The following is a 25,993-nucleotide window of genomic DNA, read 5'->3' as shown; positions in this document are numbered from 1 at the left end:
CCCAAATGCCTGCTCTCTGAAGATGCCCCGGGGACCCCCTACCCTGGGGAGTGCCTTTCCCCCCGGGATGTTCCTCACCCAGGAGCGGTGCCACTGCCCCGGGCCTGGGGGCAGCGGCGCTGTGCGGGCGGAGGGGTCGCTGTTGCCGCTGCAGCAGCCACCGCGGCCGCCCCCCCGCTCCCCCCGCTCCGCCGCCGCCTTTTGTTCGCCGCCCGCGCTCGTCCCCGCCCGGCGGCGGGGCGGGCGGAGCCGGGGCCGCAGCCGCAGCCGGGGTGAGCCCATCCCATCGCAGCGCAGCGGGACATGGAGGCCGCTCTGGCGGAGCAGGGTTCCCCCGCGCCGGCCCCGCCGCCGCCGCCGCTCCCGGAGAGGAAGAAGAAGCCGCAGCGGGCACCATCGCCCGCCCGCCCCAAGGAGGTGCCGGGCTGGTCGCTGGCCAAGAGCCGGCGCGGCGGCGGGGGGCACCCGGGCGCGGCCCCGCGGCTGGCGGCGGGCAGCGCGCACCCGCGGCGGGCGGGCGGCGGCAAGGACGGGCGGCCCGAGAAGCGGGCGGCGGCGGCGGCGGCCCGGGCCGGTTGCAAGGGGCCGGCGGGGCGCGGCGCGGCCAGGGCGAAGGGGCGGTGCCGCAGCGCGGAGACGGCGGCCACCGGGGCGAAGCGATCGGGACCGGGGCCGGGGCCGGTGGCCGGGCCCAGCCTGACCGACAGCAGCTCGGAGGTGTCTGACTGCAGCGCCTCGGAGGAGGCGAAGCTGCTCTCGCTGGAGCTGGGGCTCAGCGGCAGCGATGGCGAGTCCCCGGGCAGCGCCCCGCCGCCGCCGCCCTCGGCCGGCGAGGCCTCGCCGCTGCCCGAGGAGCCCTCGGCCGCCTCCATGGCCAGCAGCCGCCTGCAGCTCAGCACCTCGCTCGCCTTCTCCGACCTCACCGAGGAGCTGCTGGACGCCGGCACCGACGGGCTGCTCCGCGAGCTGGAGGACCTGCGCTCCGAGAACGACTATCTCAAGGTGGGCACGGCGGCATCCCCGGGCACGGCATCCCTGGGCAGTGATGTGGCACAGCGTGGGTCAGCAAGGCTCAGCATCCCTGGCCATAGCATGGTTTAGCATCCCTGGGCATGGCATGGCATGGCGAGGCACAGCATGGCATCTGAGGGCATGGCTCAGCATGGCACAGCATCCTTGGCTATAGCATGGAGTGGTGTGGCATCCCAGGGCATGCGCCAGCGTGGCTTAGTGTCTCTGGGCACAACACAGCATCCCAAGGCAAGGATCATCACAATGTGGCATCCCAAAGCATGGCTCAGCAAGGCACAGCATCCCTGGGCAATAGCATAGCTCAGCCTTCTACAGAACATCACAATATAGTGCAGCATCCCTGGGCATGGCTGGGCACAGGGCACAGCTCGACTCAGCCCTGTATAGCCTGGCTCAGCCTGGCGTGACACTGCCGAGCATAGCCTGGCCTGGCTCAGTTGGGCATCACTGCATGGCATGGCTGGGTGCAGGGACTGGCATGGCTCAGCCCAGCACAGCACCACTGCACACAGCACCACTGCACACAGCTCAGCTCAGTGTACCATGGCACGGCTGGGGATGCCACTTCATGCTATGGATGGCCTTGTCTCAGTTTGGCATAACATGATGTAGGGCATGCTTGGATATAGGGCATGGTTTCCCTACGCCTGATATGGCCCAGCTGACATAGAGCAAAGCTCAGCTTGGCACAGCAGGGCCCATCTGGGCATGGTCCAGCATGGTGTGCCATGGCTGGGCACTGCTTGGCTCAGCACAGCATGGCACGCTTTGGCAGAGGACACACTTTGGCACAATGTGGGCCATCTTAGCCTGGCATGACCCAACTGGGCATGGCAAGCCTTAGCATGGCCCCAGCTCAGCATGGCTAAGCTCAGCACAGCCTGGGCTGGCACAGCTCAGCACAGCACAGCTGTTCTCCACCCAGCTTGGCATGGCAGAGCACGGCACAGTTTGGCTCAGCCTGGTTTGGCATCCTGGGACATTGCTCAGCAGGGCACTGCTCAGCTTGGTGCAGGCAGGGATGCTGCCCATGCCCTCCCTGCCTGCTGATGCTGCCAGACCCCAGGGACATTTTCCAACTCGCCTCTTTCCAAGGTTCCTGTGCTTCCCGGGGCCTTTTTCCGGGCATGCAGTGTGGCTGCCTGGTTCAGGGGGGGGCATGATGGGTGAAGCCAGGGCAGATGGGCTGTGTGGGGACAGGGGCACAGAGCAGTTTGTTCTCAGTCACACCTTGACCTGCTGCCCCGTGGCAGCGCTGCCTGCTGCGGGGGGGGCACAAACACCCACCAAGCGCCGTGTCCTGGTGGGCTGCAGACATTTTGCACCCTCTGCTCTTCTTCAGGGTGGAGCCCTGGATGAAATGCTTGTGCAGTCACCTGCTGGGGGCTCAGGGGCAGGTACCGCATCTCAGCAGCTGCTCTTGGGATGTCACAGGTGGGAAAGCAGGCCAGCTCTCACCCGCTGGTGCCAAAGCTTGTAAATGCCTTGGGTTTATAGCTGTGAGGTGGGAGCTCAGCATTGGGGATGCGCTCAAAGATGCTCAGTCAGGCCCTTTGTCCATTAGCAAAGCCCCGGTTCACAGCTGGTGTCCCAAGTCCTGCCAGAATTAGCAGCAAGAGCTTAAGGGCTTTGATTTACTGAGAGCTGGAAAAACACAGATGAGGCCCCTCCGGTGTCCAGGAACGCGCGTGCAAACGCTCCAGTGCCAACAAGCAAGCGCTTCCTCCATTTCCACTTGATGCTCTTCCTGCAGGCTGCAGGCCAGCGGGCTGCCAGTGTTCTACCTGCCTTAAGGGTGACAACTGAACCCCCCCAGCCAGGAGCAGTGGGGAGAGTGGCTATGTGCACTAAGAAGTGCAGTGGGGTTGCTGGTGGCATCCTCCCTACTTGGCATCTCCTGTGTGCACTTGAGTCTACTCCCTGACATGAGCATCCTGCTTATGCCCGTGTTGTAGGCTGTTTCTCATGACACTTGAGCAGGAGACTGCTGAAATGGTCCCCAGGCTCCAGCTGGGCACCCCTTGTACTCCAAGGTGGAAGGTTTGCTCCATCAAGGAGCAGAAACCTTTGTTTCATTGCAGCAGGGGGCTGCCTTGTGCCAGCTCTGCTAAAAATTAGGGTATTTATTTGGGGCTTTAGGGCAAAAATCAAGCCCTAACCCAAGCGATGAACATCACCCGCCTGGCCGTGCAGCCCGGGTTGGAGAGCAGCCTGCAGGGACCCTGCAGAGATGCCCTCTGTCCCCAGCAGCTCCCTTCCCCTTGGCTATGGATGAATCAGGCTCCTCAGAGGTGACTTATTTCCGAGGACTCACGCTGCGAGCTGCAAATGAGTATTTTTTTCATGTGTTCATCGGAGCCAGCTCAAACCTGGTGTGTTTCTAACGAGAAACGAGGAACTCTGGGGGATGGGAGGGTTTTGGCAGCGTTCTGGCACAGGCCAGGCGTGTGTGGTGCTACTACACCCGTGTGCTGCATGCTGGGGTTGGAGCTTCCCAGCAGAGCACATCGCAGCCCTCGGCAGCAGTGCCAGCTCACGTCGCATCCTCCCTCAGCTGCCATAATCAAACGTACGTATTTTAAGCACACTTCACCCATTTCTCTCTGTAACCCAGATTTGTGCAAGGCTCTGCCTTCCTCCTCCCGCTCTGGGTGCAGCGGCTGGGCTCATGTGTCCTCTTGTCCCTGTGCACCTGCTGTGACACCCCATAAATGGGTTATTTCAAGTGTTCCCCCCAAAAAAGGGCCGTTCCTCACGTGCAGGGTGGCAGCCAGCGAGGAGAGGCGATGTCTCGGGTGTCCTTGCCCCATCTCACTGTTGCTGAGCCGTGTGATGGGAGAGCTGCTCCCAGCCCTGCTCAGCGGGCTGGAAAATGTGAGATGTGATACAGCAGCAGCTGCGGAGGGATGGGCAGACAAAGAGTGGGCACGGAAGAGGGTTTGGAGCGAGGGGAGGGGATGCCTGCAAACCCTTTCCTCTCCTCAATTTGGGAAGGTGCCCAGGAGAGAGCTGTGTAACACTGGAAGCACGGCCCTGCCTGCCCCCTCCTGCATCACCCGCATCCCTGGGGTTTGGTGCGTTTCCCAGCTCCATGGAGAGCACGTAGGGTGGGTGGGTGGGTGCCTTATTTCTCCCAAAGCAGGCAGGGACCAGTGAGGGCTCGCTGGGAGCATCCCACAGTATATTCCCAACTACACAGTCCCAGCTGGAGGTGTATAGGGGACCTGGAGGTTGTGTCTGGGCAGCCTGGTTGGCACAGGGCTGTCACAGGGTCCCGGCTCTGCTGCTGCTCACATCCTGCCTGCCCACAGGGGCAGGGACCGTGCCCGCGGGTCCCGGTAAGCGCAGGCAGAGCCGGGATGCAGGGATATGCCATGTGTCACCTGCCAGCATCCAGTGCAAGGGGATTCACAGGCTCTTGCCTCTTGAGGTGCTGCCCAGCACAGGCTGGGCTGCAATGAGCCCCTGGCTGTTTGCCTGTTCATTATGGGGCAGGTGTAAAGCTGTGGGATGTGGATTTTCCCCTCGCTGACGTGCTCTGTGCTGAGCAGGAGCTGTAGTGCCAGCCAGGGCAGGGCTGTGCTGCACTGGGCTCCAGCATGACGTGGAGGGAAGGATGGCTGATGGTTGCTGTCAGAGCTGGGCTAGAGCTGCTGTCGATGCACCTACAGAAACCTCTGTGTGACACAGGGTGTGCCTTACCCATCCTTCAACCCGCTGCACCCCAGCATGGGCTCGGGTGAGCTGCCTTTGCTGGGAACCCCTGGCTGGCAGGGACACCGCAGGCAATTTCCCTTCGAAATTCCCCCTTGATGTCATTTTTCTCCTAGCAAATTCCAGCATAGTTCCCTCTCCTGTCTGATGGGGGCTCAGAGTTAATGGAAAGCTGCTGCTTTTGTCCTTGTAACCTCGGAGGAAGCTGGTGCTTGTTGCTCCTGGACAGTAATCCCCACCTTTGCACCAGGGATCTCAGGCTCTCCCGCTGCCTGCGTGGCCCCAGGCTCTGCACAAAGGCATCAGTGCAAAGCATAGAGGCAGCTTCCACCCTTGCTCCTCCTCTGCAGCCTGTGCTGAGGTTTGGGGTGCGGGTGGAGGGTGCGAATGCAGCCAGGGCTGGGCTCCCCGAGTGCTGCCTGTCCCCCCTGCACCCCAGAGCCCGAGGCTGCCAAAGCTGAGGGTGTCTGTGCTGTCAGCAGCACCTCAGCCACCAGCCATGGCGTTGTTTGCATCATCCTGTTGTGTATCCGTTGCTGTTTCTGCTTCTAAGAGATAGTGGATCCTGCTGAGGAGCCGCGAGTCCCCTGCACTGCTCTGGGCGTGCTGTGTTCTTGCAAGCACCTAGGCCAGCGTGTCACCCCTTGGGCAGGAGAACTGAGGGTTTAACTCTTCTGCCACAACACCGATGGGTCTGATCTGCGTTTTGAGGTGTCCTGCAGGCGGGCATGAGGACATGGCTGTAGCTGTTACCTCCTCCTGCTCTGGGCCTGCACACACGTTTGTCTGAACTGGATCAAGGCAGTTTGCATCCTTGCCGCTCCTTAGTTTTCTTAATAATCTCCCCAGGGAGACACAGTGTCTCTGAGGTTTGTGCAGAGAAGGTTGGAGGTATCTTGTCTCTTGGGTTCCTCTGTGCAGTATAACCTGGCTCCTGCAGACATGCGAGCTGTTTGCTTCTGCACACCCTTGTCCCTTGGGCATTGAAATGGGTCCCCCCAAGCTGCAGATCCCAGCATCATTCCCAAGATGGGTGACTTGTGGTGTAAACCCACCATAATGAAATCTTTGCGGCTGCAGAGATAGGGTGGGCACGGATGCAGTGGTGGGTATTCCTGGGGGATGGAGGGGATGAGCTGCCCAGGGGTCCTGGGAGGCCGTGACTCCATGCAGGGGTGAACACCTTTTGTTTATGGGACGAGAGGCCAAGCCTGGCAGCCTCTTGGACAGAAGTCATTTATCTCGTCCTCGGTGTTGCCCTCTCTCTGTTTTACCTCATTTCTGTTTCACAAGGCCAGGTTGGACACAGGGGCTTGGAGCAAGCTGCTCTAGTGGAAGGTGTCCCTGCCTGTGGCAGGGGGCTGGAGCTGGAGGAGCTTTAAGGTCCCTTCCAGCCCAAACCGGTTCACGATTCACACTTGATTTCTCATTGCTATGGAGCTTCGTGGTCACAACGCCACCCCTCAACTGGGGGTGTTTCTGTGGGGTTCCTCCCTGCTCCTGGCTCTGCTCTCACCTTATCCAGATGAATTCTTTGATTTGCTTTGGGACATCAGCCCCAGGAAATGTGCAGATGCAAAGGGTGAGGCTCAGTGGCTGTCACAGACCCCAAAGCCATAGGGGGACCAATGTGCCCCCATGTGCCACCTCCAGTCACCACAGGGCTGTTCTGCTGCCGCAGCCTGGCCATGGAGGGGCTCAGCTTTGCCATCCTGAGCTCCCTTGCAGTTTACTGGCATTTTCTGCTCCCGATCCTAATCCAGTTACAATGGCTTATGGCACAGCTTGCCTCCTAGGGGCAAGCTTGGGGTGGGCTGCGTGGCTGCTGGGATGCTGCCATTTGAAGGGTTTATTGGTATTATGGGGTGCATGCAAATTCCTGCAGCTTTCCCAGCCTTACAGTGCCAATCCTGCTGCAAACCCCCCAGCCCCAGTCCTGGGAGAAGCAGCTCCAGGCTGTGCTGATGGGCTTTGCCCAGGCAGCGGCTCATGCTGGACACAGCCTCATCCCAGTGTAATGGTTGCTACAACCCGAGGGATAAACAAGAGGAGCTCTTGGTGCTGCAAGGCCAGGCTTCCTTCCAGCAAGGTTTGGTTGGGCTTTTTCCAAGGTCCCTGCTCCCTGCCCTGCTCGGCTGCTGCCTGGGGAAGCCTCATGGCAAATGGGAGCTGGTACGATCAGCACTGGAGCAGGATGCAGACAGCCCCGGGTGCCTCTGCAATCAGATTCAAGCCATGATTTCGCATGCCTTTGGTGGAGAAAGGTGGTTTTCCATCACCCTGCTGCAGAGCACCTGCAATGATGTATTTTACATAGAATCACAGTAGTTTGGGTTGGAAAGGACCTTAAAGCTCATCCAGTTCCAACCCCTGCCACAAGCAGGGACACCTTCCAGTAGAGCAGCTTGCTCAACCTTGCCCATGAAAGCTCTGAAGGAACAGATGCCATGGGCCAGCTCCCCTGGCTGGTTTGGGTTACAAGGTGGTGTCCTCAGGGCTGTGGCACTGCTGTATGGGATGGGCAGTGCTGGTGATGGGTCTCTGTTGGGTGCATCGCAATGTCAGGGGACTGTCTGGTGCTGTTCAGCCTTGGAGGATTCACCCCTGAGCTGTCCAGGGGTGGACATGCCCATAGTGATGCCCCCTCATAGGACAGTCTCCAGCTGTCCCTGGAACAGCCCCAGCCCTGGCACTCCCCGCTGCCCATCTCAGTGCCTCAGGGCTGTTTGTGCCCTGCTCTTGTTCTCCAGACCCCCCAGCATGAAGCAGAGCAGCTTCAGGGGGGCAGCAGGATGCTGGTGGCCAGGGTGCCGCCGCGCTCCAGCAGCCTGGACCAGAAGATAATCCAGGATTGTCTCCTTGACGTTCCTTGTTTATCACGTAGTGCTTAAAGCCAACAGTGAGCGACTGTGCCTGTCCCCGCAGCTGCTGCCCCCCCTTCCCAGGCTCCGCTTTGCCTTTAGGGAGAATTCCTGCAGCTGGGGCTTTATCCAGCGGGATGAGCGGGCAGGGAGTGTGCCAGCGCCTGGCAGAGCCGGCACAGTGCTGCTCACCCCATCTGTAGGGCACTGTCATGGCTCAGGAGCAGCGGGGTCCTGGTCCCTCTGCCTGGGGCGAATCGGGGCTGTGCATCCCCGCTGCCTGTGCTGGATCCTCATCTTGTGGCCGTGCCATGGAGCAAGGCAGCAGCAGGAGCAGGAGAGACGTTTGGTGGTGATGGGGTTGTTGAGTGGTGGCTGGAAAGCAGATGTTTGATCCCTTCCCAGAAGCATGCCAGGTCCAGGGTCTTCTTGAGGAGGAGAGGAGCCAGGGTGATGGCTGGAGCTTTGCTTGGAGGATGCTCATAGGGATGTGAAAAGAACTTTGGGCAATGCAGCCTGTGTGGGTCCCCAGGGACAGGAGGGGACAGTCCTTGAGCATCCCCAGTGGCCACTGCCCTGTGCTGGATGGGGAGATGGCACTGGGGCTGCAACTGATGCAGGGTTCCCACAGACCTGGACGAGGCTTTGGGTCCCTGCAGGATGTCAGCCCTGGCCCTGCTGTGACAGTGACACTGCAGCTCCGTGCTGGAGGCTCTGCTGGATTAGGAGGGGTTTGTCACCATGAGAGCTGATGCAGCTGGGAAGGGGTGGAACAGGGGACCCAGCCCAGCGGTTGCTGCTTGGTGGCAACATGAGGGACAACCTCTGGTTCCCGGCGCTGGCAGCATCTCGCCGTGTCCCCGCGTTGCCTCCCTGTCCTCGCCTGCCATCTCCTCCTCCTGTCGCCTGCCTCCCTGACACATCTTTTCCAAAGACATCCCACATTCTCCGTGCCGCGGCTGCCGCCTGTGCTGCTCCTGCAGCTCCTCTCCCTCCCCCATCTTCCTCTTTCTTTCACCACCAATGCTTACAGGCGCCCGTGTTGGCTGTTCCCTGTCGTGGCTGGGTCACCAGCGGATGATCATGCCCAATGGCTCTGAGCCCTGTTCCTGCAAGGATGGGGCTTGACTGGAGAGGGGCTCTTCCTCAGGAGCTGTAGCAATAGGACAAGGGTGATGGGTTCAAACTGAAACAGGGGAAGTTCAAGTTGGATCTAAGGCAGAAGTTCTTCCCTGTGAGGGTGCTGAGGCGCTGGCAGAGGGTGCCCAGAGGTGTGGTAAATGCTCCATCCCTGGCAGTGTTCAAGGCCAGGTTGGACAGAGCCTTGGGTGCCATGGTCTAGGGTGAGGAGTCCCTGCCTGTGAAAGTGGGTTGGAATTGGATGACCTTAATTTCCAACCCAAACCAGTCTGGGTTTCTGCGATTCTATGATTCTATGAACCGAGGGGTTGAAGGTGTGTGAAGAGCCTGTGGGCTGGAGAAGAACAGGGGAGCCATGGTGGGGATGTGTCCCCACCACACAAAAAGAGGGGGGACATCTGCAGGGTCCGTCCCCTCTAACGCATATCTCCACACAGGATGAGATCGAGGAGCTGCGCGCAGAGATGCTGGAGATGAGGGATGTCTACATGGAGGAGGACGTGTACCAGCTGCAGGAGCTCCGTCAGCAGCTGGACCAGGCCAGCAAGACCTGCCGCATCCTGCAGTACCGGCTGCGCAAAGCGGAGCGGCGCAGCCTGCGCGTGGCGCAGACCGGGCAGGTGGATGGAGAGCTCATCCACAGCCTTGAGCAGGACGTCAAGGTGAGGCTGTGCAGTCCCCACGGCACACAGGGTGGGTTTAGGTGAGGTGTGGACGCCGTGGCTGGTGCAGCACAATGGGGGGGGCAGGGGATGGGCAGGGAGTGCCATGGATTGTGCTGCTTATTGGGCTGTCAATGGGGGCATCATGGTTCCCTGCTCATGGAGTTGATGTGGGAAGTGGGGAGCAGTGCTTGCGGCTTGCAGGTGGGGAGTGTTTGGGGAGGCCCGGGGGTAGAGAGGGACAGCATTGGCCAAGGATGTGAGGTTCATCCTGTGCAGGCTGGAGCTGTGTGTCCCAAGGTTGAGCTCCCTTATCCTTCACCAATGGGGAGAGGATGGGGCCACTGCCATGAGCTGGAGCATCACAGATGCACAGAGAGGGAGCGTGGGGACCAGGATGCTGGGACATGGGGGCTGCTCCTCTCAGCCATCAGGGAACCCGTGCAGAGCCCCACGCACGGTGGCAGGCTGGGCTGGGGCAGGGACAAGGGGACTTCTGCAGGGTGACGTTGCTCTGCCCCGCCAGCCGCTGGTCTTGAGGAGCTGCTGGTGCCGGTGAGTGTTTGCTGAGGGCTCTTGCTGCCAGAAGCGGGGTGCGGTGGTGGCTCGGGGGGGACGGGAGCAGCTCCAGGAGTAGCTTTGGTTCTTGAGCAGAAAACAGCCAGTTCTGGAGCTGAGGCACGCCCCAAGCACAGGGCTGTGAACCTGCCTTGTGCTGCTGGGGGCCCATTCCCTCCCAGGCCACCCAGCAGCCCCCAGCTTGAGTGCTGCTGCCTGAAACATCCCCCTCCAGCTTCTCCCTTCATGGAAAGAAAAGCACAGCCCATCCCTGGGGGGGAATGGGGGCCTGACCCCATGGCCTGGGCTGCCCCATCTGCCTCCACAGCCCTGGTACCCCAGGCAGGCAGGGGACCAGGGGCACTGGGGATGATTTTCCTTTCCTTCAGATGCAGGAATGAATGCTCCATGCTGTTAAGCTCCCTTTATGTCAGGGGCTGCTCCCTTGCAGGATCTGGAGAGGGGGGCTATGGGTCTGTGCCCAGGATGGGTGGATGGATGGATGGATGGATGGATGGATGGATGGAGCCACCCTGCACCCGGGGCAGCTGCTGTTTGTTCTGTAATGTGATGCAGCAGCTCTTCTTTCTCCCTGCCAGCACAGCTGCTGCCTGCAGTGAGTGGCTGCTGCCTGCTCTGGTGCTGCCTGCCTGCTTTCTCAGCCTTGTGGCAGTGATTCCAGCCTCATGGTGTGGGAAAATAGTACAGCAAGGCAATGAGCATCCTGTTAGGGCTGGGGAAGGTGGGGTTTGGCCAGGCGATGGGGAGTGGGGCAGCCTAACAGTTGGGGAATGGGAACAGCAGTCACAGCAGGCAATGGAGGGGACACACACAGGAGCCATGGTGTCACCCAGCCCAGTGGCTGCTCCAGTAACAGCCTCATATGAGGCCTGTGGTGCCCAGATGCTGCAGTCCCAGCCCCGTGTGCACTGTACCAGGCTGTGACAGCCCCGTTGTGTCCCCAGGTGGCCAAGGACGTGTCCGTGCGGCTCCACAATGAGCTGGAGGCGGTGGAGAAGAAGAGGATCCGGCTGGAGGAGGAGAACGAGGACCTGCGCCAGCGGCTCATCGAGACCGAGCTGGCCAAGCAGGTGGTGCAGAACGAGATGGACAAGCTCCGAGAGGTGAGGGGACATGGGGGGCACCAGGAGGCATCCGCAGGGCTCTGCCCATAGCAGGTGTCTGCTCTGTGGGATCCCATCCGTGATCCCATCGCTGAAACCCAAACCCTGCTGCAGATGCTGTGAAACCGGAGCAGTGCCTGCCCTGTGTGAGACGTGCTTCAGCCCGCCCCGGGGCATGGGGTGGCTCTGCCATGTGCCAGGGGTCTATGGGATATTCCCCGTGTGCTAGAGCCACTTATGTGTCCTCAGCCACTTGCTCAGACTGGCCAAAGCTCTGCACCATGTGTGGAGGCTGCTGTGCCCCTGGCACAGTGCCTGGTGCTGGCCGTATCCTGACCACATGCTGCTGGTTCCAGTGGGGCTGAGCCATGAGGCTGCATGGCTGCGATGTCCCGGTGGTGTCCCAGCAGTGCTGTGGAGCTGGGGGGGGTGCATGATCCCATTCGTGTCCTGGGGAGCCATGTGCCCATGATCCATGGCACCCCATGCCGTGCCAGGTTTGGGAACAGTTCCCAGCCAGGAGCGATGTCATCAGGAAAGGCATCCCCGTGACAGCACGTACTTGTGATCCACCACAGCACTGGTAACCCACTTCCCTACTGCCCGGGATGCCTTTGGTCCCTCGGGAGCCTCGGGAAGCATCATCGCTGGCTGAGCCATCAGAGCAGTGTGAGAGATGTGCTGAGGCAGAGCTCTGGCCCTGCTCCCGCTGAGGATGGGGACATGATGCAAGGAGAGCTCCCTCTGCCCCCAGCCGTGCTCCCTGTGTGGCAGGGCAGGGAACCAGCACATGGCATGGGATCTCTGGGGCTGGCTGTGGCCATCACAGAATCCCAGCTTGGTTTGTGTTAGAAGGGACCTTAAAGCTCCTCCAGCTCCAACCCCTGCCACGGGCAGGGACACCTTCCACTGGAGCAGCTTGCTCCAAGCCCCTGTGTCCAACCTGGCCTTGAACACTGCCAGGGATGGGGCAGCCACAGCTTCTCTGGGCACCCTGGGCCAGCGCCTCAGCACCCTCACAGGGAAGAGCTTCTGCCTAAGAGCTCATCTCAGTCTCCCCTCTGGCAGGTTAAAGCCATTCCCCTTGGCCTATCCCTACAGGCCCTTGTCCCAAGCCCCTCTCCAGGTTTTCTGTAGCCCCTTTAGGTATTGGAGGAGTGTTATATGGTCTCCGTGAGCTGAATAATGCTGTGGCCAGCTCCTGGCAAGCCACAGGACCCAGCCGTGGTCGCACCATCCCCTCTGCAGCCACTTTCTCAGTGTCACAGAGCAGCATCACCCCGAAGGGGCGTCTCATCCCTCCCCTGTGCAGGCTGCACTAACAGGCATGAAATGGGTTTCCCTGCAGCCAGCACAGGCTGAATAACAAATGGCAGCAGCAGGAGCTGGGCTGCAGGATTCTTGTGCTTGAAAAACAGGCAGAGACAATGGTTGTGTGGTCAGTGCAGGGAGCCTCGAGTGCCAGCTCTTGCCTTGCCCTGCCCTGGCAGAAGAGCGTGGAACAGGATAGGACCGCTCTGCGGCACTCAAGGGGATGCAGCTGGCGGGAGGACACCCAGCCCAGCTCAGAGCACAGCTCCGGTGGTGTGTCCCCAGGCGAGCAAGGGCACGGGGTTACTCAGGGAGCACTCAGTGCTAATGAGACAAATGAGTGAGGTCACAGCCCTCCTCCAGCTCCTCCTTGCTGCTGCAGGGCACAGAGCATGGCAGAGCTTGTTAGCAGCCAAGCCAGGGCTGAGCGGAGGCTGTGCAGGGCTGGGCTCACCCCTCAGGGCTCAGTGTTTCTCTTTTCCAAGAGGTTTCTCCCGTAAGTGGATAATTGTGGGGATGGGGAGATTATCCCAAAAGTGTGTGTGCTGTGCCCCTCCGTGGCATGTGCGGGGTGGCAGGAGAAAAGTGGGACTGGTCCAGGTACCTCATCTCACATTGAATTTGGTCACAGCGAGACCCAGGGGCATGGCCACCCCATGGGATGCACCCGAGGTGGAGCCACAGTGACAGCAGCATCTGCCCCAGGGTGCTGTGCTGGGGCCAGGCAGTGCCTGGTGCAGGAGAGGGATGCGATGTGGCACAGGCAGCCCCCGGGAGAGGCCCTGCAGCAGCTCCGGTGATGGTCATGGCCTTAATAGGAAAGCTGGAGCGCGGCACCTTGGCACGGGCAGCATTTCACATTTCAGCTGCATTTCCCAGCTGCTTTCTTTGGCTGCTGGGCCCCAGAGCCCGCTTGGAAGTAGGTCCAGGGCTGCTGCATGGATGGGCCAGTGCTCATGGGGGCTGTGTGGATGTTCTTGAGGGGTTTTCCCCAGCTTCCCTCCCCATGTAACTGGCCCTGCTCCGGGCACATGTTTTTCCCCCCTCTCTGGTCTCCTTTATTGCTCTGTTTGGCCTCCCCATCCCCCAGCTGTCCTGGAGATTGTCCCTTGTGTCCCCAGAGACCCCGAGGGCAGAGTCAGCACTGGCCCTGCTGAGGAGCCCTTCCCATAACCGTGACCAGGACTTGTGCCTTGCTTGGGGGAGAGGCTGCTCCCACGCTGGGATGCCCCAGAGCTGTCCCTTGGCCTGGGGGTTGGATTCCCTGCTCCATCCAGCTCCAAAGGGACCATGACTCAGCCTCTCCACGGCTCATTTCCTGCTCATTCCTGCTCGCTCACAGCTCACTTGCCTGCAGGGGGATTTCTGGCCAAACCTCATGAGATCATGCTGCTTGTCAGCCCAGCTTCCCCCTCAGCAAACAGCCTCAGCCCACTGCAGCTCTGGTGTGTTCCTGGGGTTCACAGCACTGATGTCCATCCATGGTGGGTCTGTCTGGCCATGCTGGGGTGCAGAGCCATCGCTCCAGGTAACAGCTCTCTTCTCCCTGCAGAACTCCCTGAAGAAGCGAGGGTCTCGCTCCATCGGGAAGGCTGAGAAGAAACCATCAGTGCAGGTATCAGTGCCAGGGTGTCCCACCAGCACCCCCGGTCATGGTGGCAGTGGATCCCAGAAGTAAAGCGGGGCATAGCAGTGCATCCCCTCCGTTACAGGGCTTCCATGCCTTTCAGAGCCTCTGCATAAGGGAGGGATTGACTCCCGCCATCCTCCTCCATCCTCAATTTATCCTTTATCTCATTTATCAATGGAGCACCAGTGGCTGTGGCTTTAACCCTTTCCATGGGTCAGGACTGCAGGAAGGAGCTGAAGGACTTTGGCTTTTCCATTGCAGAGCTGCTCCTGCTCTTGGGTTGCCACTATTGCAGCCTGGGTCCCTCCTACCCCATGGGGTGCAGGTCCCCATGGGACAGGCTGGTGTCCGCGTTGTCCCTGCCCTGCCAGGGTGCTGGGGGGATTTGGGCTGCAGCAGGATTTCAGCTGTCACTTGCTGTTGGGATGAGCTGCTGTGAGTCACTAATGCTGTTACTGGGGGTTAGAGGGGCAGAGCTGCTGCTGTGGGAATAGAAACACAAGTGTTTTAATGCTGGAAAAATCCTCTTTCAAAGGCAAAAGACCTGGAAGGTTTATTCTGGGGAGTGGGTCTGTGCCCCGAAAGGCAGTGTAGGGAGGGAGACCCTGTAAAGCCACTTCTGCTGCTGAGAGCATCTCATGTCCCGTAGTGGGGACCCCAGGTACCCCGAGGGTTGAGCATTGCACAGCCCACTCTGTGCAGCCACAGGATGGGGATCCCCAGGCTCTCAAAGACTTCCCCCTTTGGTCTTTTATATATCATCTACTTTTAACTCCATCCTTCAGAGCTCTTTCAGGCCAGATGATGGTCCCAGAGTCCTGCCCCCATGTCCCCAGAGTGGCTTTACAGCTACACCCAAGCCCCAAGCCAAGGGGGTCCCTCCCTCACCTCCCTTCCTGAGACTGAAATACAGCCCCTCCTCTCCTCTGTCCCAAAACAAACCCAGCGCTGGGCTGCAGTAACCCCCCCTCTGCTTCCCACATCCCCACGGAGCCGAGACCCCTCAGCCTGGGGATGCGGGGCTGGAGCCCAGCTCTGCAATGGGATGGATGCTCCAGGAAGGAGCCAGCGCTGGAAAGTAAACCCTGAGCTTCCCCAGGTTCAAATGCCCTTTGATGTGTCCCCCTGAATGCTCCCTCTCCCTGTGGCCCCACGGGCACAGATGCTTGTGACTCATTGGTGGCTTCCTGGGCCCCTTTCCTGCCCGGGTGAGTGTGGCCACACTGGTGAGCACTGGTGCTCACTGGAAATGGAGCTATGGGAGAACACAGACTCGGTGCTGAGATCTGCCCTGGCCCCAGGAGCACTCGAGGTGGCTCTGGGGACGTGTGTGTCCCTCCAGCAATGTCAGGGGGCAGCGGGACACGCCGGCTGCTGCTTTTTTCCCCCCTGGATAAACAGGAACTGAGATCATGTCTGCCCGCACTGCCCCCCCATCTCTGCAGCTCCGGGGGGGGCACAGCTTTAATGCGCCTTAGCGCGGCTGCGCCTGCGTGTGTGAGCGTGGAAGAGCAGCAGGGAGGCTCCTGTGGCCATCTGGGGACTAAACCAGCACCCTAAATTCCTGGGGCAACCACCGCCATCAGCCATGGGCTCAATGTGGGCAGCCTGGGAAGCTGGTGGGGTAAACAACTGCTGTGGGGCTTGGGGAGTGAGCACAGGCATGGCCGGGGCGCAGGAGCACCCAAAGAGGGGGACGTCTTATTTGTGCCAGCCAAGGAAACAGGAAAGGGGACGAGCTCAGCCAGGCAGAGGGACTGGGCGCCAGCACCCCCCCGAGCTCCAGTGGGTGCTGTGGGGTGAGGGTCGCAGCCCCACAGGTCCCCTCCTGCAGGGACCGAGCTCGGAGCACTGGGGTGATCCCATGGCACGGGAAGCCGTGAGCTGGGCATCAGGAAATACTGGTCCTCCATGCGGCAGGGTTTCCAGAGCAGAGGAGCAGTGTGCCTGGGCAGGCAGCCCAGAGCCGGGCTGCTGCGGTTAGAAAAGCACACGTGAGGAAGTGCTCCCAGGAAGCAAAGAGGCTGGGGAAGGGACCAGGAGCTGCTGCCGGGGCTTTCTGTCGCCTGGTGGCAGTAAGGACAAATGGTGGGTGAGGAATGGGACTTCGGGAGGTTTCCAACCAAAACTGCAGCTTCTCCACCCGGTTTGGGGCTCGGTGGGAGGAGCAGAGCCCTGGCAGGGGGGTGCAGCAGCAGCAGGGGCTGGAGGCACGGCTCTCCTTACCCAGGCATCCTGCTCTGTCTCCGTGCCCTCCCTGAAAGCCTCCAGGATGGATCTCGAAGTTGTTTCCTGTCCATGAGCAGAGGCTGCAGCTTCCCGGGGTGGGAGGGTGGCACATCCCCAGGGCTCACTCAGAGCCACCATGGGAGCACCCTTTAACGCCTGCACCCTCTCGGTCCCCCCAGGAGGACAGCGCAGACCTCAAGTGCCAGTTGCATTTTGCCAAGGAGGAGTCGGCCCTCATGTGCAAGAAGCTGACCAAGCTGGCCAAGGAGAACGACGGCATGAAGGAGGAGCTGCTGAAGTACAGGTCCCTGTACGGGGACCTCGACAGCTCCCTCTCGGTGGAGGAGCTGGCCGACTCTCCCCACTCCCGGGAGGCCGAGCTGAAGGTGCACCTCAAGCTGGTGGAGGAGGAAGCCAACATCCTGAGCCGGAGGATAGTGGAGATGGAGGTGGAGAACCGCGGGCTGCGGGCGGAGATGGACGACATGAAGGGCCAGGGGGACAGGGAGCTGCCGGGGCAGGACGCACGGTTCCTGGCAGGCATCGCGGGCTGCGGGGACGCGGGGGACACGGTGGCGGAGCTGCGCCGGCACCTGCAGTTCGTGGAGGAGGAGGCCGAGCTGCTGAGGCGCTCGCTGCTGGAGCTGGAGGACCAGAACAAGCTGCTCCTGAGCGAGCTGAGCAAGTACAAGTCGGAGCACGACCTGGATGTGACGCTGTCGGAGGACAGCTGCTCGGTGGTCAGCGAGCCCTCGCAGGAGGAGCTGGCCACGGCCAAGGTGCAGATCAGCGAGCTGAGCGGCAAGGTGAAGAAGCTGCAGTACGAGAACCGCGTCCTGCTCTCCAACCTGCAGCGCTGCGACCTCGCCTCCTGCCAGACCACCCGGCCCATGCTGGAGACGGATGCCGAGGCCGGCGACTCGGCACAGTGCATCCCCACCTCCAGCTGGAGGGATGGCACGAGTGGCAGTGAAGCTGATGTGCTCGGTGGTGGGAAGGTGCCTGATGGTCCAGCCAAGCTGTTCAAGCCCAAGGATTTGGAGACCTTGGTGGGCATCCGGGACCAAGCGGTGCTTGTCAGCAAAGCGATCAACATCTTGATTTCGGATGCCAACGGCTTCACCTCTGGGCTGAAGGCTTGCTTGGATAACGAGTGTGTTGGGGGGCTGCTGGGCGAGCCGGTGGGCAGCGGAGGTGAGAGCCCCAGCGATGCCAAGCTGATGAACGTGCTGCTCATGCGGCTGGGGGTGCTCCAGCAGGACCTGGGCTGCTTCGTGAGGAAGGTGGATCACCTCACCGGCAGCCTCAAGGAGCACACGGACTCTTTCAGCTTCTCCAGCCCCAGCAGCCACGACGCCACCAAAGAGGGGCTGCAGAAGGAGCATGCCTCTGACTTCCAGGTACGGGCTTCTTGCCGCATCCCCCGCAGCAGCCGCCGCTTTATTTGCCGCCCCGTTTCCTCCTGCTTTTATGGAGCAAACTCCAACCCCCAACGTAACCTGCTGCCTCTCCAGAGCGAAACCCACACTAACACCTCACTGCATGCCAGGGGCACCGGGGACAAGGTAGGACTCTGCTCCAACAGAGTGTGCCCAGGGCAGGACGGGGTGGGCATCCCAGCACATCCCCGCATGGGCTGGTTGTGCTCTGCCTGTGGCCAGGGGCTCTTGGGTGTAATCCCACCTTAGCAGGGGCTGATGTTTTGGCTGCTCTCTCCCAGCTCAGGCCAGCATCCCCTCTGCTTATTGGGGATGAGCCTCAATAACAGCAGCTCAAATTGTGGGGACCCTGTTTGCAAGAAGCCTCAGTCCCCAGTGGTACCCAGGCAGGGTAATTTGGAGAGCAAAGGCTCCAGGGCAGATCTGTATCCAATGGAGAGTACCTTTGAAGCAGTGGAGAGCAGCTTTGCTTTGTCTTCACCCCTCTTTCCAGGGGGTCCCTCATGGCAGGGACCGGGGATGTCCATGATGGTTGGGGCTGTGCGCCCAAGCTCATTTCTGGAGCACACTCGCTTGTTCAGAGTCCTATTTTTCTGCATGTGGTCCCACCAGCCCCAGGTCCCAGTCTCCCCCAGTCACTGCATGGCACCATAACTGGTGTTTGCACATTTTTTCCCTCTTTCTCTCTTTTTTCCCCCTTTTCCCCAAACAATCCAGGCCACGTGTCTCCTCATCCTGTGTTTCCTTTTGGTTTCCGCCTTGTCTCCCGCCATGGTGATGAAGCTCCTTCTCCTCCTCATCCTTTTTGTCGTCTTGTAGTTCTTTACTGTTTCGGAGACCCATTGTTTTGTTTTCTGGCTTTGTTTTCTTCCCGCTCTTTTGGTTTGTTCTCATTAACTTGCCCACGCATGCAGCAGCCTGATTTTAGGGACACCGACCCTTACCGCATGCCCCACGCCAAGGACACGGACCCCACACAGCCCCGGAGCTACAGGACCTGCCGGCCCGAGGAGAATGACTCCTACGCCACCGAGGTAAGAGCCACATCCCCCCTTGGCCAGCAGGGATGGGGACAGGGCTGCGGGGATGGGGCTGTCCCTCTGGAGAGCTGGGGACACAGGGAGGCCAGGCCACCGTCCGCATCCCCTCTCTGGGCCATTGCAGATAAAGGAGCTGCAGCTGGTGCTGTCAGAGGCCAACGAGAGCCTGCGGGGGCTGCAGGAGCAGCTCTCCCAGGAGAGGCAGCTGAGGAAGGATGAGGTGGACAACTTCTCACAGAAGATCTGCCAGGTGAGTAGGCACCAGCCCCGATACCTGGGAGACAGGTATCCCTGCACCCATGGCCATGGACACCTCCAGCCCCAGGCTCATGGCCCACCTTAGGGCATGGGTGTCACGTGGATGTCACCCAGGGCTGCACAGAGCACAGTATCCCAACTGGTTTGTGTTGGAAGGGACCTTAAAGCTCATCCAGTTCCAGCCCTGCCACAGGCAGGGACCCCTTCCACTAGAGCAGCTTGCTCCAAGCCCTGTGTCCAACCTGGCCTTCAACACTGCCAGGGATGGGGCAGCCACAGCTTCTCTGGGCACCCTGGGCCAGCGCCTCAGCACCCTCACAGGGAAGAGCTTCTGCCTAAGAGCTCATCTCAGTCTCCTCTCTCGCAGGCTAAAGCCATTCCCCTTGGCCTGTCCCTACAGGCTCTTCTCATCAGCCAATACCCTCAAGTCCTTTCTAGGCTGTTCCATCCCATCTTCAAGGGCCACAGGGTCTCTGCACACTCCTTCTTGCACATGGGCATGCAGCTTGCATCCATGGCAATACCTCGATGTTCCTGCTGTCCCCAGCCCGCTGCCAGGGCAGTGCAGCTCCCCAGGGGTGTTAGATATGAGGTTGGCACCAGGCTCAGCCCACACCCTGGGGCAGAGGCCCCACACTGCTGTGCCAGCCCCTGTCTCAGAGCCCACATCTCTCTGCAGCTGAAGGAGGACCACCAGAAAGCACTGCTGCGGCGCGAGTTCGAGCTGCAGAGCCTGAACCTGCAGAGGCGGCTGGAGCAGAAGTTCTGGAGCCAGGAGAAGAACCTGCTGGTGCAGGAGTCGCAGCAGTTCAGGCAGAGCTTCCTCCTGCTCTTCATGAAGCTCAAGTGGTTCCTCAAGCGCTGGCGCCAGGGCAAGATGGTGCACAGCGAGGGCGAGGACTTTTTGGAGGTACTGTGGGCTGAGGGGCTCCCACCTTGGCTGCTGTGGAGGGGTGACCATGCTGTTGGGCATCCCTCGCGGCCACGTGTCCCACCCAGAGCTGGTTGATGTCCCCATCCCATGCTGTGGCTCCCCTCATCACCCCAGCCATGGTGTCCCCGCAGGTGAACAGCATGAAGGAGCTGTACCTGCTGCTGGAGGAGGAGGAGCTCGCCCCACAGCAGCAGGCAGACAACAAGATGTGCACTGGGGACGCCTGGACCCCCAACACGGTGAGCAGGGTCCCCATGAAGGGGTTGGATCACCCCCGTTGAGGCTGTGGGCATGGGCTAGCTGCTCCTCTCGGGTGCATGGCTGGGAGGGGGTGCTACCCGCTGGCATGGCACCCCAGGGGTGGTCCTGTGCCCTGGTGACACCCCCTGTCCCTCACCCCAGGGCTGGTATGCAGAGAGAGCAGCTCCCAACAGGGTCCCACCTCACTGGGTGGGCCCAGCTCCCTCTGATCCCCCCCATCCCTCTGCAGCCCAACGAGTGCATCAAGACGCTGGCAGAGATGAAGGTGACCCTGCAGGAGCTGTGCACAGAGCTGCGGGAGGAGCGGCGCGGTGCCAGCGAGCTCCAGCAGCAGTTCACCAAGGCCAAGGCTGCCTGGGAGATGGAGCGCGCCGAGCTCAAGTGCCACATTGCCCAGGTGGGGGCTCCGGGCACCCCCCTTTGCCTGGGGGAGCCGGGGGTGCCTGTGTGCCAAGCGCTGGCGTCTGGGCAGGGCTGGGAAGAGGGTGGCACTGTGGGAATCACAATTAGCAGCCGCTCCGGCAGGCGAGTTTCTATGGCAACGGGGCTGGCAGGAAAACCTGACTGGAGCAGCAGAGGATGCTCTTTATTCCTCACTGGGTTTGTTTGGGGCCAGTGGGATGGTGCCGGGGCTCAGTGTCCCTCCCCAGGGAGCAGCATCAGAGCCCTCCTGTTTTCCTGTGTCGTGGTGCAGGTCAGAGCTCTGCACCCCCGTGGGTGCTGCAAGAGGGATCTGTGGTGGGGGTTGGAACTGGATGATCTTAAGGTTCTTTCCAACCCAAACCATTCTGTGGTTCTACGGCAGAGGCAAGGGCAGGAGGTGGAGGGAGAGCAGCCTCAGCACTGGGGGAATCTCCTCCTGCAGAAGCTGTCCCATCAGTCCCCTCCAGCCTTGCCCTCACAGTGACGAGTGTCTTTGCTCCCTCACACTGCTGGCAGCAACCCATGGCCATACATCAGCTCTGCTCCCCAGCACCTTCCAGGTGGGATTTCTCCAGGCAGAGCTCAGTGATGAGCTCAGTTCCCCTCTTGCACCCATAAAAGAACAGAGCTGCCACAGTGGCAGCCTCCCAGGTCCTTCCTGGCTGCCAGCAGCAGCAGCATCCTTGGGGTCCGCTCTGCCAGCCCCTCTCCAGGAGCTGGGTCCAGCAGGCAGGGCTGTAGGCAGGGCACAGCTGAGCAGGCAGCACATTCAGTCCGTGTCCCGCTGGGTGACCGTCTGCCAGCCCGTCTGGCAGGACATGGCTGCAAGCCAGGGCTTCACAGCCTTGGGGACACCATTATTGGCTTGGGCAGCATGGGATCTGCACTGGGAACCCATGGCCTTGCCCCTGTGCTGGGGATGTCCAGCACCATGGGTCCCCCACAACCACCACCATGTCCCTGCAGCTGGAGTCAAAGGCAGGCAAAGGGATCACGGAGCGTGCGCTGCCGGATTGGAAGGTGGCGTTGAAGAGGGAGCGTGAGGAGCACCAGCATCTCCTAGCCGAGTCCTACAGCGCTGTCATGGACCTCACCAAGCAGCTGCAGATCAGTGAGAAGAACTGGAACCAGGAGAAGGTAGAGCTGCTGGCCCGCTTCAAGGAGGAGCAGCAGCAGGCAGAGCAGCAAGCGAAGGACCTGCAGAACAAAATCAACCAGGTATGGTGTGTCCCCATCGTGAATGTGTCCTCCAGCTTCTGCTGTTGCCCTAAGGGCCACATTGCACATGTTGAGTGACCAACACATTCTCCAGTTGCAGAAAGGAACCAACCCATGGGCATTGAAGCACTCTGAAATGGAGAAGCACAGCAGCAACTGGAAAGAGGTGGGCAAGAGAGGTTGGAGGGCTCTTGGAATGCCCATTGGGCTCAAGTGTATGTTTAGATATGGTTAAGTGTATGGTTAGATGGGAGGACATGTGAACCCCAACTAACACTCCCAGGAACACCAAATGAAGGGGAAGCACCAGGGACTGGGGGGAATAAGAGGGTGGAGAGCATGGCTGAACATCAAGGGTTATAAAGAATTGATTTGTAATAGATGTGGGCACAGTGGGAATGGGATGCCAGGCCTGGGTGCGTGGGGGAAGGTGGTCGTGCTGGAGAGGAGCAGGGTGCAGCCCCTGCTCCAGCCCACCTGTGTACGTTGGTCCTGTGCCTGCTGACACCAGAGCTTGCTTCTGTGTCCTCCCAGGCTCTCAATGAAAAAATCACAGACAAAGAGACAATCTCTGAAGCAGAAGCCAAGGGAACCAACCTCAAAAGGTAAGTGAGCTGGTGCCTGCATGCTCCTTGGGGCACAGAGGGGGCTGCACGGGGCTGGCATTGGGCTTGGCAGCCCCAGCAGCTGGGGGAGATGCAGCTGTGGGCCAGTGTTGCCCTGGAGGCCAGGGCTCCCATGAGGAGTTGGACGGGTGTTCAGGAGAGCCCCATTATGGGGAAAGCAGGGTGCCTCCAGCTGTCCCCCAACCCACTGCCCCATCCCTTTGTGAGCTCTCTCCTCTCTCCTCCCACAGGACCAAGTCTGTTTCCTCCATGTCAGAGTTTGAAAGCTTGCTCGACTGTTCTCCCTACCTCCCTGGAAAGGCCACGCCAGGGCTGGGCGACCACTCCCGGGGCAAAAAGGCATCTGCAGGTGCCCAGCTGCTGCCCAACGGCATCCGGGACAGCACCGGCCTTCCTCCCTCCCACTGTACATATGTGAATATCGAGCAACCTGCCCCCGACAGCCTGGCCAAGGAGAAGCTGGGCATCTCCTCCTGGGACTACTCATGGGCACACAGCCTCTCCGGGCACGACCCAGCCCAGAAGCAGATGCAGAGGAGCTACACAGCACCTGACAAGACGGGGATCCGCATCTACTACAGCCCGCCGGTGGTGCGGCGGCTGGAGGCGCCGCTGGTGCACAACAAGGAGGGGAAGATCATGATTGAACCTGGTTTCTTGTTCACCATGGCCAAGCCGAAGGAGCCGGAGGAGTCGGCGAGCGCTGAGAGCACCTACAGCCAGTGGCTCTGCAACTTCTCCAAGCAGCAGCGGGAGCTGCTGGACGCTGGCACAGTGGAGAACGCGGTGCCACCGGTGCCCCGCTTCCCCCCGTCACTGCACGACCTGGAGATCTCCGGCAACATGAGCGACGACATGAAGGAGATCACCAACTGCGTGCGGCAGGCCATCCGCTCCAGCTCGCTGGAGAGGAAGGTGAAGAGCACCTCGAGCCAGACAGTGGGGCTGGCCCACGTGGGGACACAGACCATCCAGACGGTGAGCATCGGGCTGCAGACTGACCTGCCGCGCGGCAGCAGCATGCACAGCAAGAGCTGGTCCCCACGCAGCTCCTCCCTCGTGTCCGTGCGCAGCAAGCAGATCTCCTCCTCCCTGGACAAGGTGCACTCCAGGATTGAGCGGCCGTGCTGCTCCCCGAAATACGGCTCTCCAAAGCTCCAGAGGAGGTCTTCCTCCAAGCTGGATGCCTCTAAGGACAGGAGCCTCTGGAACCTGCACCAGAGCAAGCAGAACGGCTCTGCCTGGGCCCGCTCCACCACCACCCGTGACAGCCCCGTCCTCAGCAACATCAACGACGGCTTGTCCAGCTTGTTCAGCGTGGTGGAGCACGCGGGCAGCACCGAGTCCATCTGGAAGCCGGGCTGCCCTGAGAGCAGCCGGGCCAAGCCCGAAGCACCCAAGTACGGCCTCGTGCAGGAGTTCTTCAGGAATGTGTGCGGGCGGGCACAGAGCCCCACGGCCCCCCCGGAGAAGAAGGAGACCCCAGGGGAGGAGGGCAGCAAGAGAGCCGAGCACCTCGGCCCAGCCACCCACCACCCGGCAGAGAGCATCTCCCGCAGCTTGAACAAGAAGGTGCTCAAGCAGAGCAGCTGCGAGGACCTCAAGCCCTCGTCCCCCGGGCAGGGGGGTAAGGATGCAGCCCTGCGGGACCCCGACCTCATCTCGGCCATAGCCAGCGAGGTAACGAGGCCGGGTGCCCCCCGGGCTGCCCCACCATGGCGGGGGACAGGGTGCCTGGCCCCTCTAACCCCCCTGTGCCATCTGTCTTTGCAGGACGTGGCGTGTGACTGCAGCTCCCAGTCCCTCACCTCCTGCTTTGCCCGGCCATCCCGCTCCACCGTCCGCCATTCCCCATCCAAGTGCAAACTGCACCCTGCGGAACCCCCCAGGGCGGAGGAGAAGCTGGGGGCCTCGAGTGAGTGAGGCTGGGGGCCGCAGCGTGCCTGCTATCCATGCTCCTGCCGGGACAGCGCCCGTGCTGATGCCCTGCGGGGCCCTGCTCGGAAGCGGTGTGGGCACATCTGTCTCCTCACCGTGGGCACATCTGTCTCCTAACTGTCCCCTCACCCCTGGGGACGCTTGGGAAGCAGATGTGGAGCCAGAGGCAGAGGCTGCCGGTAGCCCTTGGGGTGCATGGTGACATCCACCGTGGTGGCTGCTTCACCTCCCGCCTGTGTGAGACGCACTCCCATGGAGCTGCTGCCAGCACTGGGGGGTCCTCACCAGTGCTGATCCCTCCGGGAACGTCAGCTGAGACCCCACCATGCTGAGGGCTCACTGGGGCCTGGAAAGGGGAGAGCACCCGGGGGGGCTGCTTGTGTAAATAGGGCAGGGCTGGGGGAAGCACGGTGGGGACACTGGATGGATGCAACAGATGGGGGCACGATGCCGTGTTGGCCCCGCAGCTGCTGCCAGTGCTGCCCACGCTGCGGGAGCACCAGCGCATCCCTGCCAGCCCCGATTGCAGCGTGGTTGCATCAGCCGCGGGCCGCACGTGCTTCCCGGGCAGGAAGGAGGCGGGGAAGGTCCCTGCGGTCACCCGGGCTGGGCTGGGCTGGATGCGGGGCCCTCCCTGGCCACCCTTCTGCTCTGGGGGGGCTGCTGAGGTCCTGCAGCACCGGGAAGGGCCCGAGTGTCCCCCTGGATCATCCGGATGCAGAGATGGGGTGTCTGGATGCGCAGTGTGGGGAGAGGCAGCGTGTGCCTCTGTGTGTGCACACTGATGGGTGCGTATCTCCTGCCACCTTCGCGAGGGGCCACGGCTGTGGTGCCCCCCCTGCACTGCCCCCAGCTCCCTGCCTGGGGCCACCTGTAGGTGTTTGCTCCTCCAAGTGCTGAATATCCATACTTCTCTTTCTGTTTTTTCCTCTCTTTTTTTCTCTTCTCCTCCCGTTTTGGCTCTGCCCAACTCCAGACAGCCTGCAATGTAAAACCAAGTGCATTTTACAGACACCGAATGGAGCTGCCTGGGACATGCACCAAATGCATTAATTGATTGTGGGTTGGGAGCTGCAGCGTGGCCCCCGGTCACCACCAGCAAAAGCCTTACCTGGGGAGGGAGCGGGGCAGCAGCCACAGCCCCCATGGCAGTGCAGAGCTCACACAGAGCAGCCCCAGCAGAGAACAGCAATCCTGGAGGCAGCTGCTTGACCTATTTCCAAGCTGCTGCCAGGGGCCAGGCAGGGATTCAGGGAGATGGAGCTGCCTGTAGGTGCCTCCAGGGCCTCAGTGCACTGCTCTAGGGCTCAGTGCATTGCTTTAGGGCTCTGTACACTGCTCTAGGGCTCTATACACAGCTCTAGGGCTCTGTATATTGCTCTAGGACTCAGTGCATTGCTCTTGGGCTCTGCACGCTGCTTTAGGGCTCTGTACACAGCTTTAGGGCTCTGTATACAGTTCTAGGACTCAGTGCATTGCTCTGGGGCTCTGTACACAGCTCCAGGGCCTCTGCACATTGCTGTCATCTTGCAGCCTGGCCTCAGAGCCACCGCTGCTGCCCCTCCTGCTCCAGCCCCACAGCAGCATCACTGCCA

At 61.0% G+C, this 25,993-nt stretch overlaps 1 protein-coding gene across 2 annotated transcripts; it reads left to right on the top strand.

Annotated features, from left to right (window-relative positions):
- Positions 1-867: 867 nt before the first annotated feature.
- MTCL2 (microtubule crosslinking factor 2) lies at positions 868-25,353 on the top strand. 2 transcript variants are annotated; one of them, XM_080628116.1, is made up of 15 exons: positions 868-1,002; positions 9,185-9,409; positions 10,933-11,091; positions 13,955-14,017; positions 16,441-17,661; positions 18,618-18,734; positions 18,865-18,990; positions 19,678-19,908; positions 20,064-20,171; positions 20,423-20,590; positions 21,583-21,834; positions 21,929-22,000; positions 22,369-22,439; positions 22,691-24,140; positions 24,234-25,353. In XM_080628116.1, exons 1-15 carry the CDS (start codon positions 871-873, stop codon positions 24,381-24,383), a joined length of 4,545 nt encoding a protein of 1,514 aa, XP_080484242.1. In that variant the 5' UTR covers positions 868-870; the 3' UTR covers positions 24,384-25,353. The 2 variants fall into 2 exon arrangements, with proteins under 2 accessions (XP_080484242.1, XP_080484241.1); XM_080628115.1 differs by having other exon boundaries at positions 18,615-18,734.
- The last annotated feature ends 640 nt before the right edge of the window (positions 25,354-25,993 follow it).

Source organism: Psittacula echo (assembly GCF_963264785.1).
Source record: "Psittacula echo genome assembly, chromosome: 12".
NCBI classification, from domain to species: domain Eukaryota; kingdom Metazoa; phylum Chordata; class Aves; order Psittaciformes; family Psittacidae; genus Psittacula; species Psittacula echo.
This window is presented reverse-complemented; position numbering and strand designations above follow the sequence as displayed.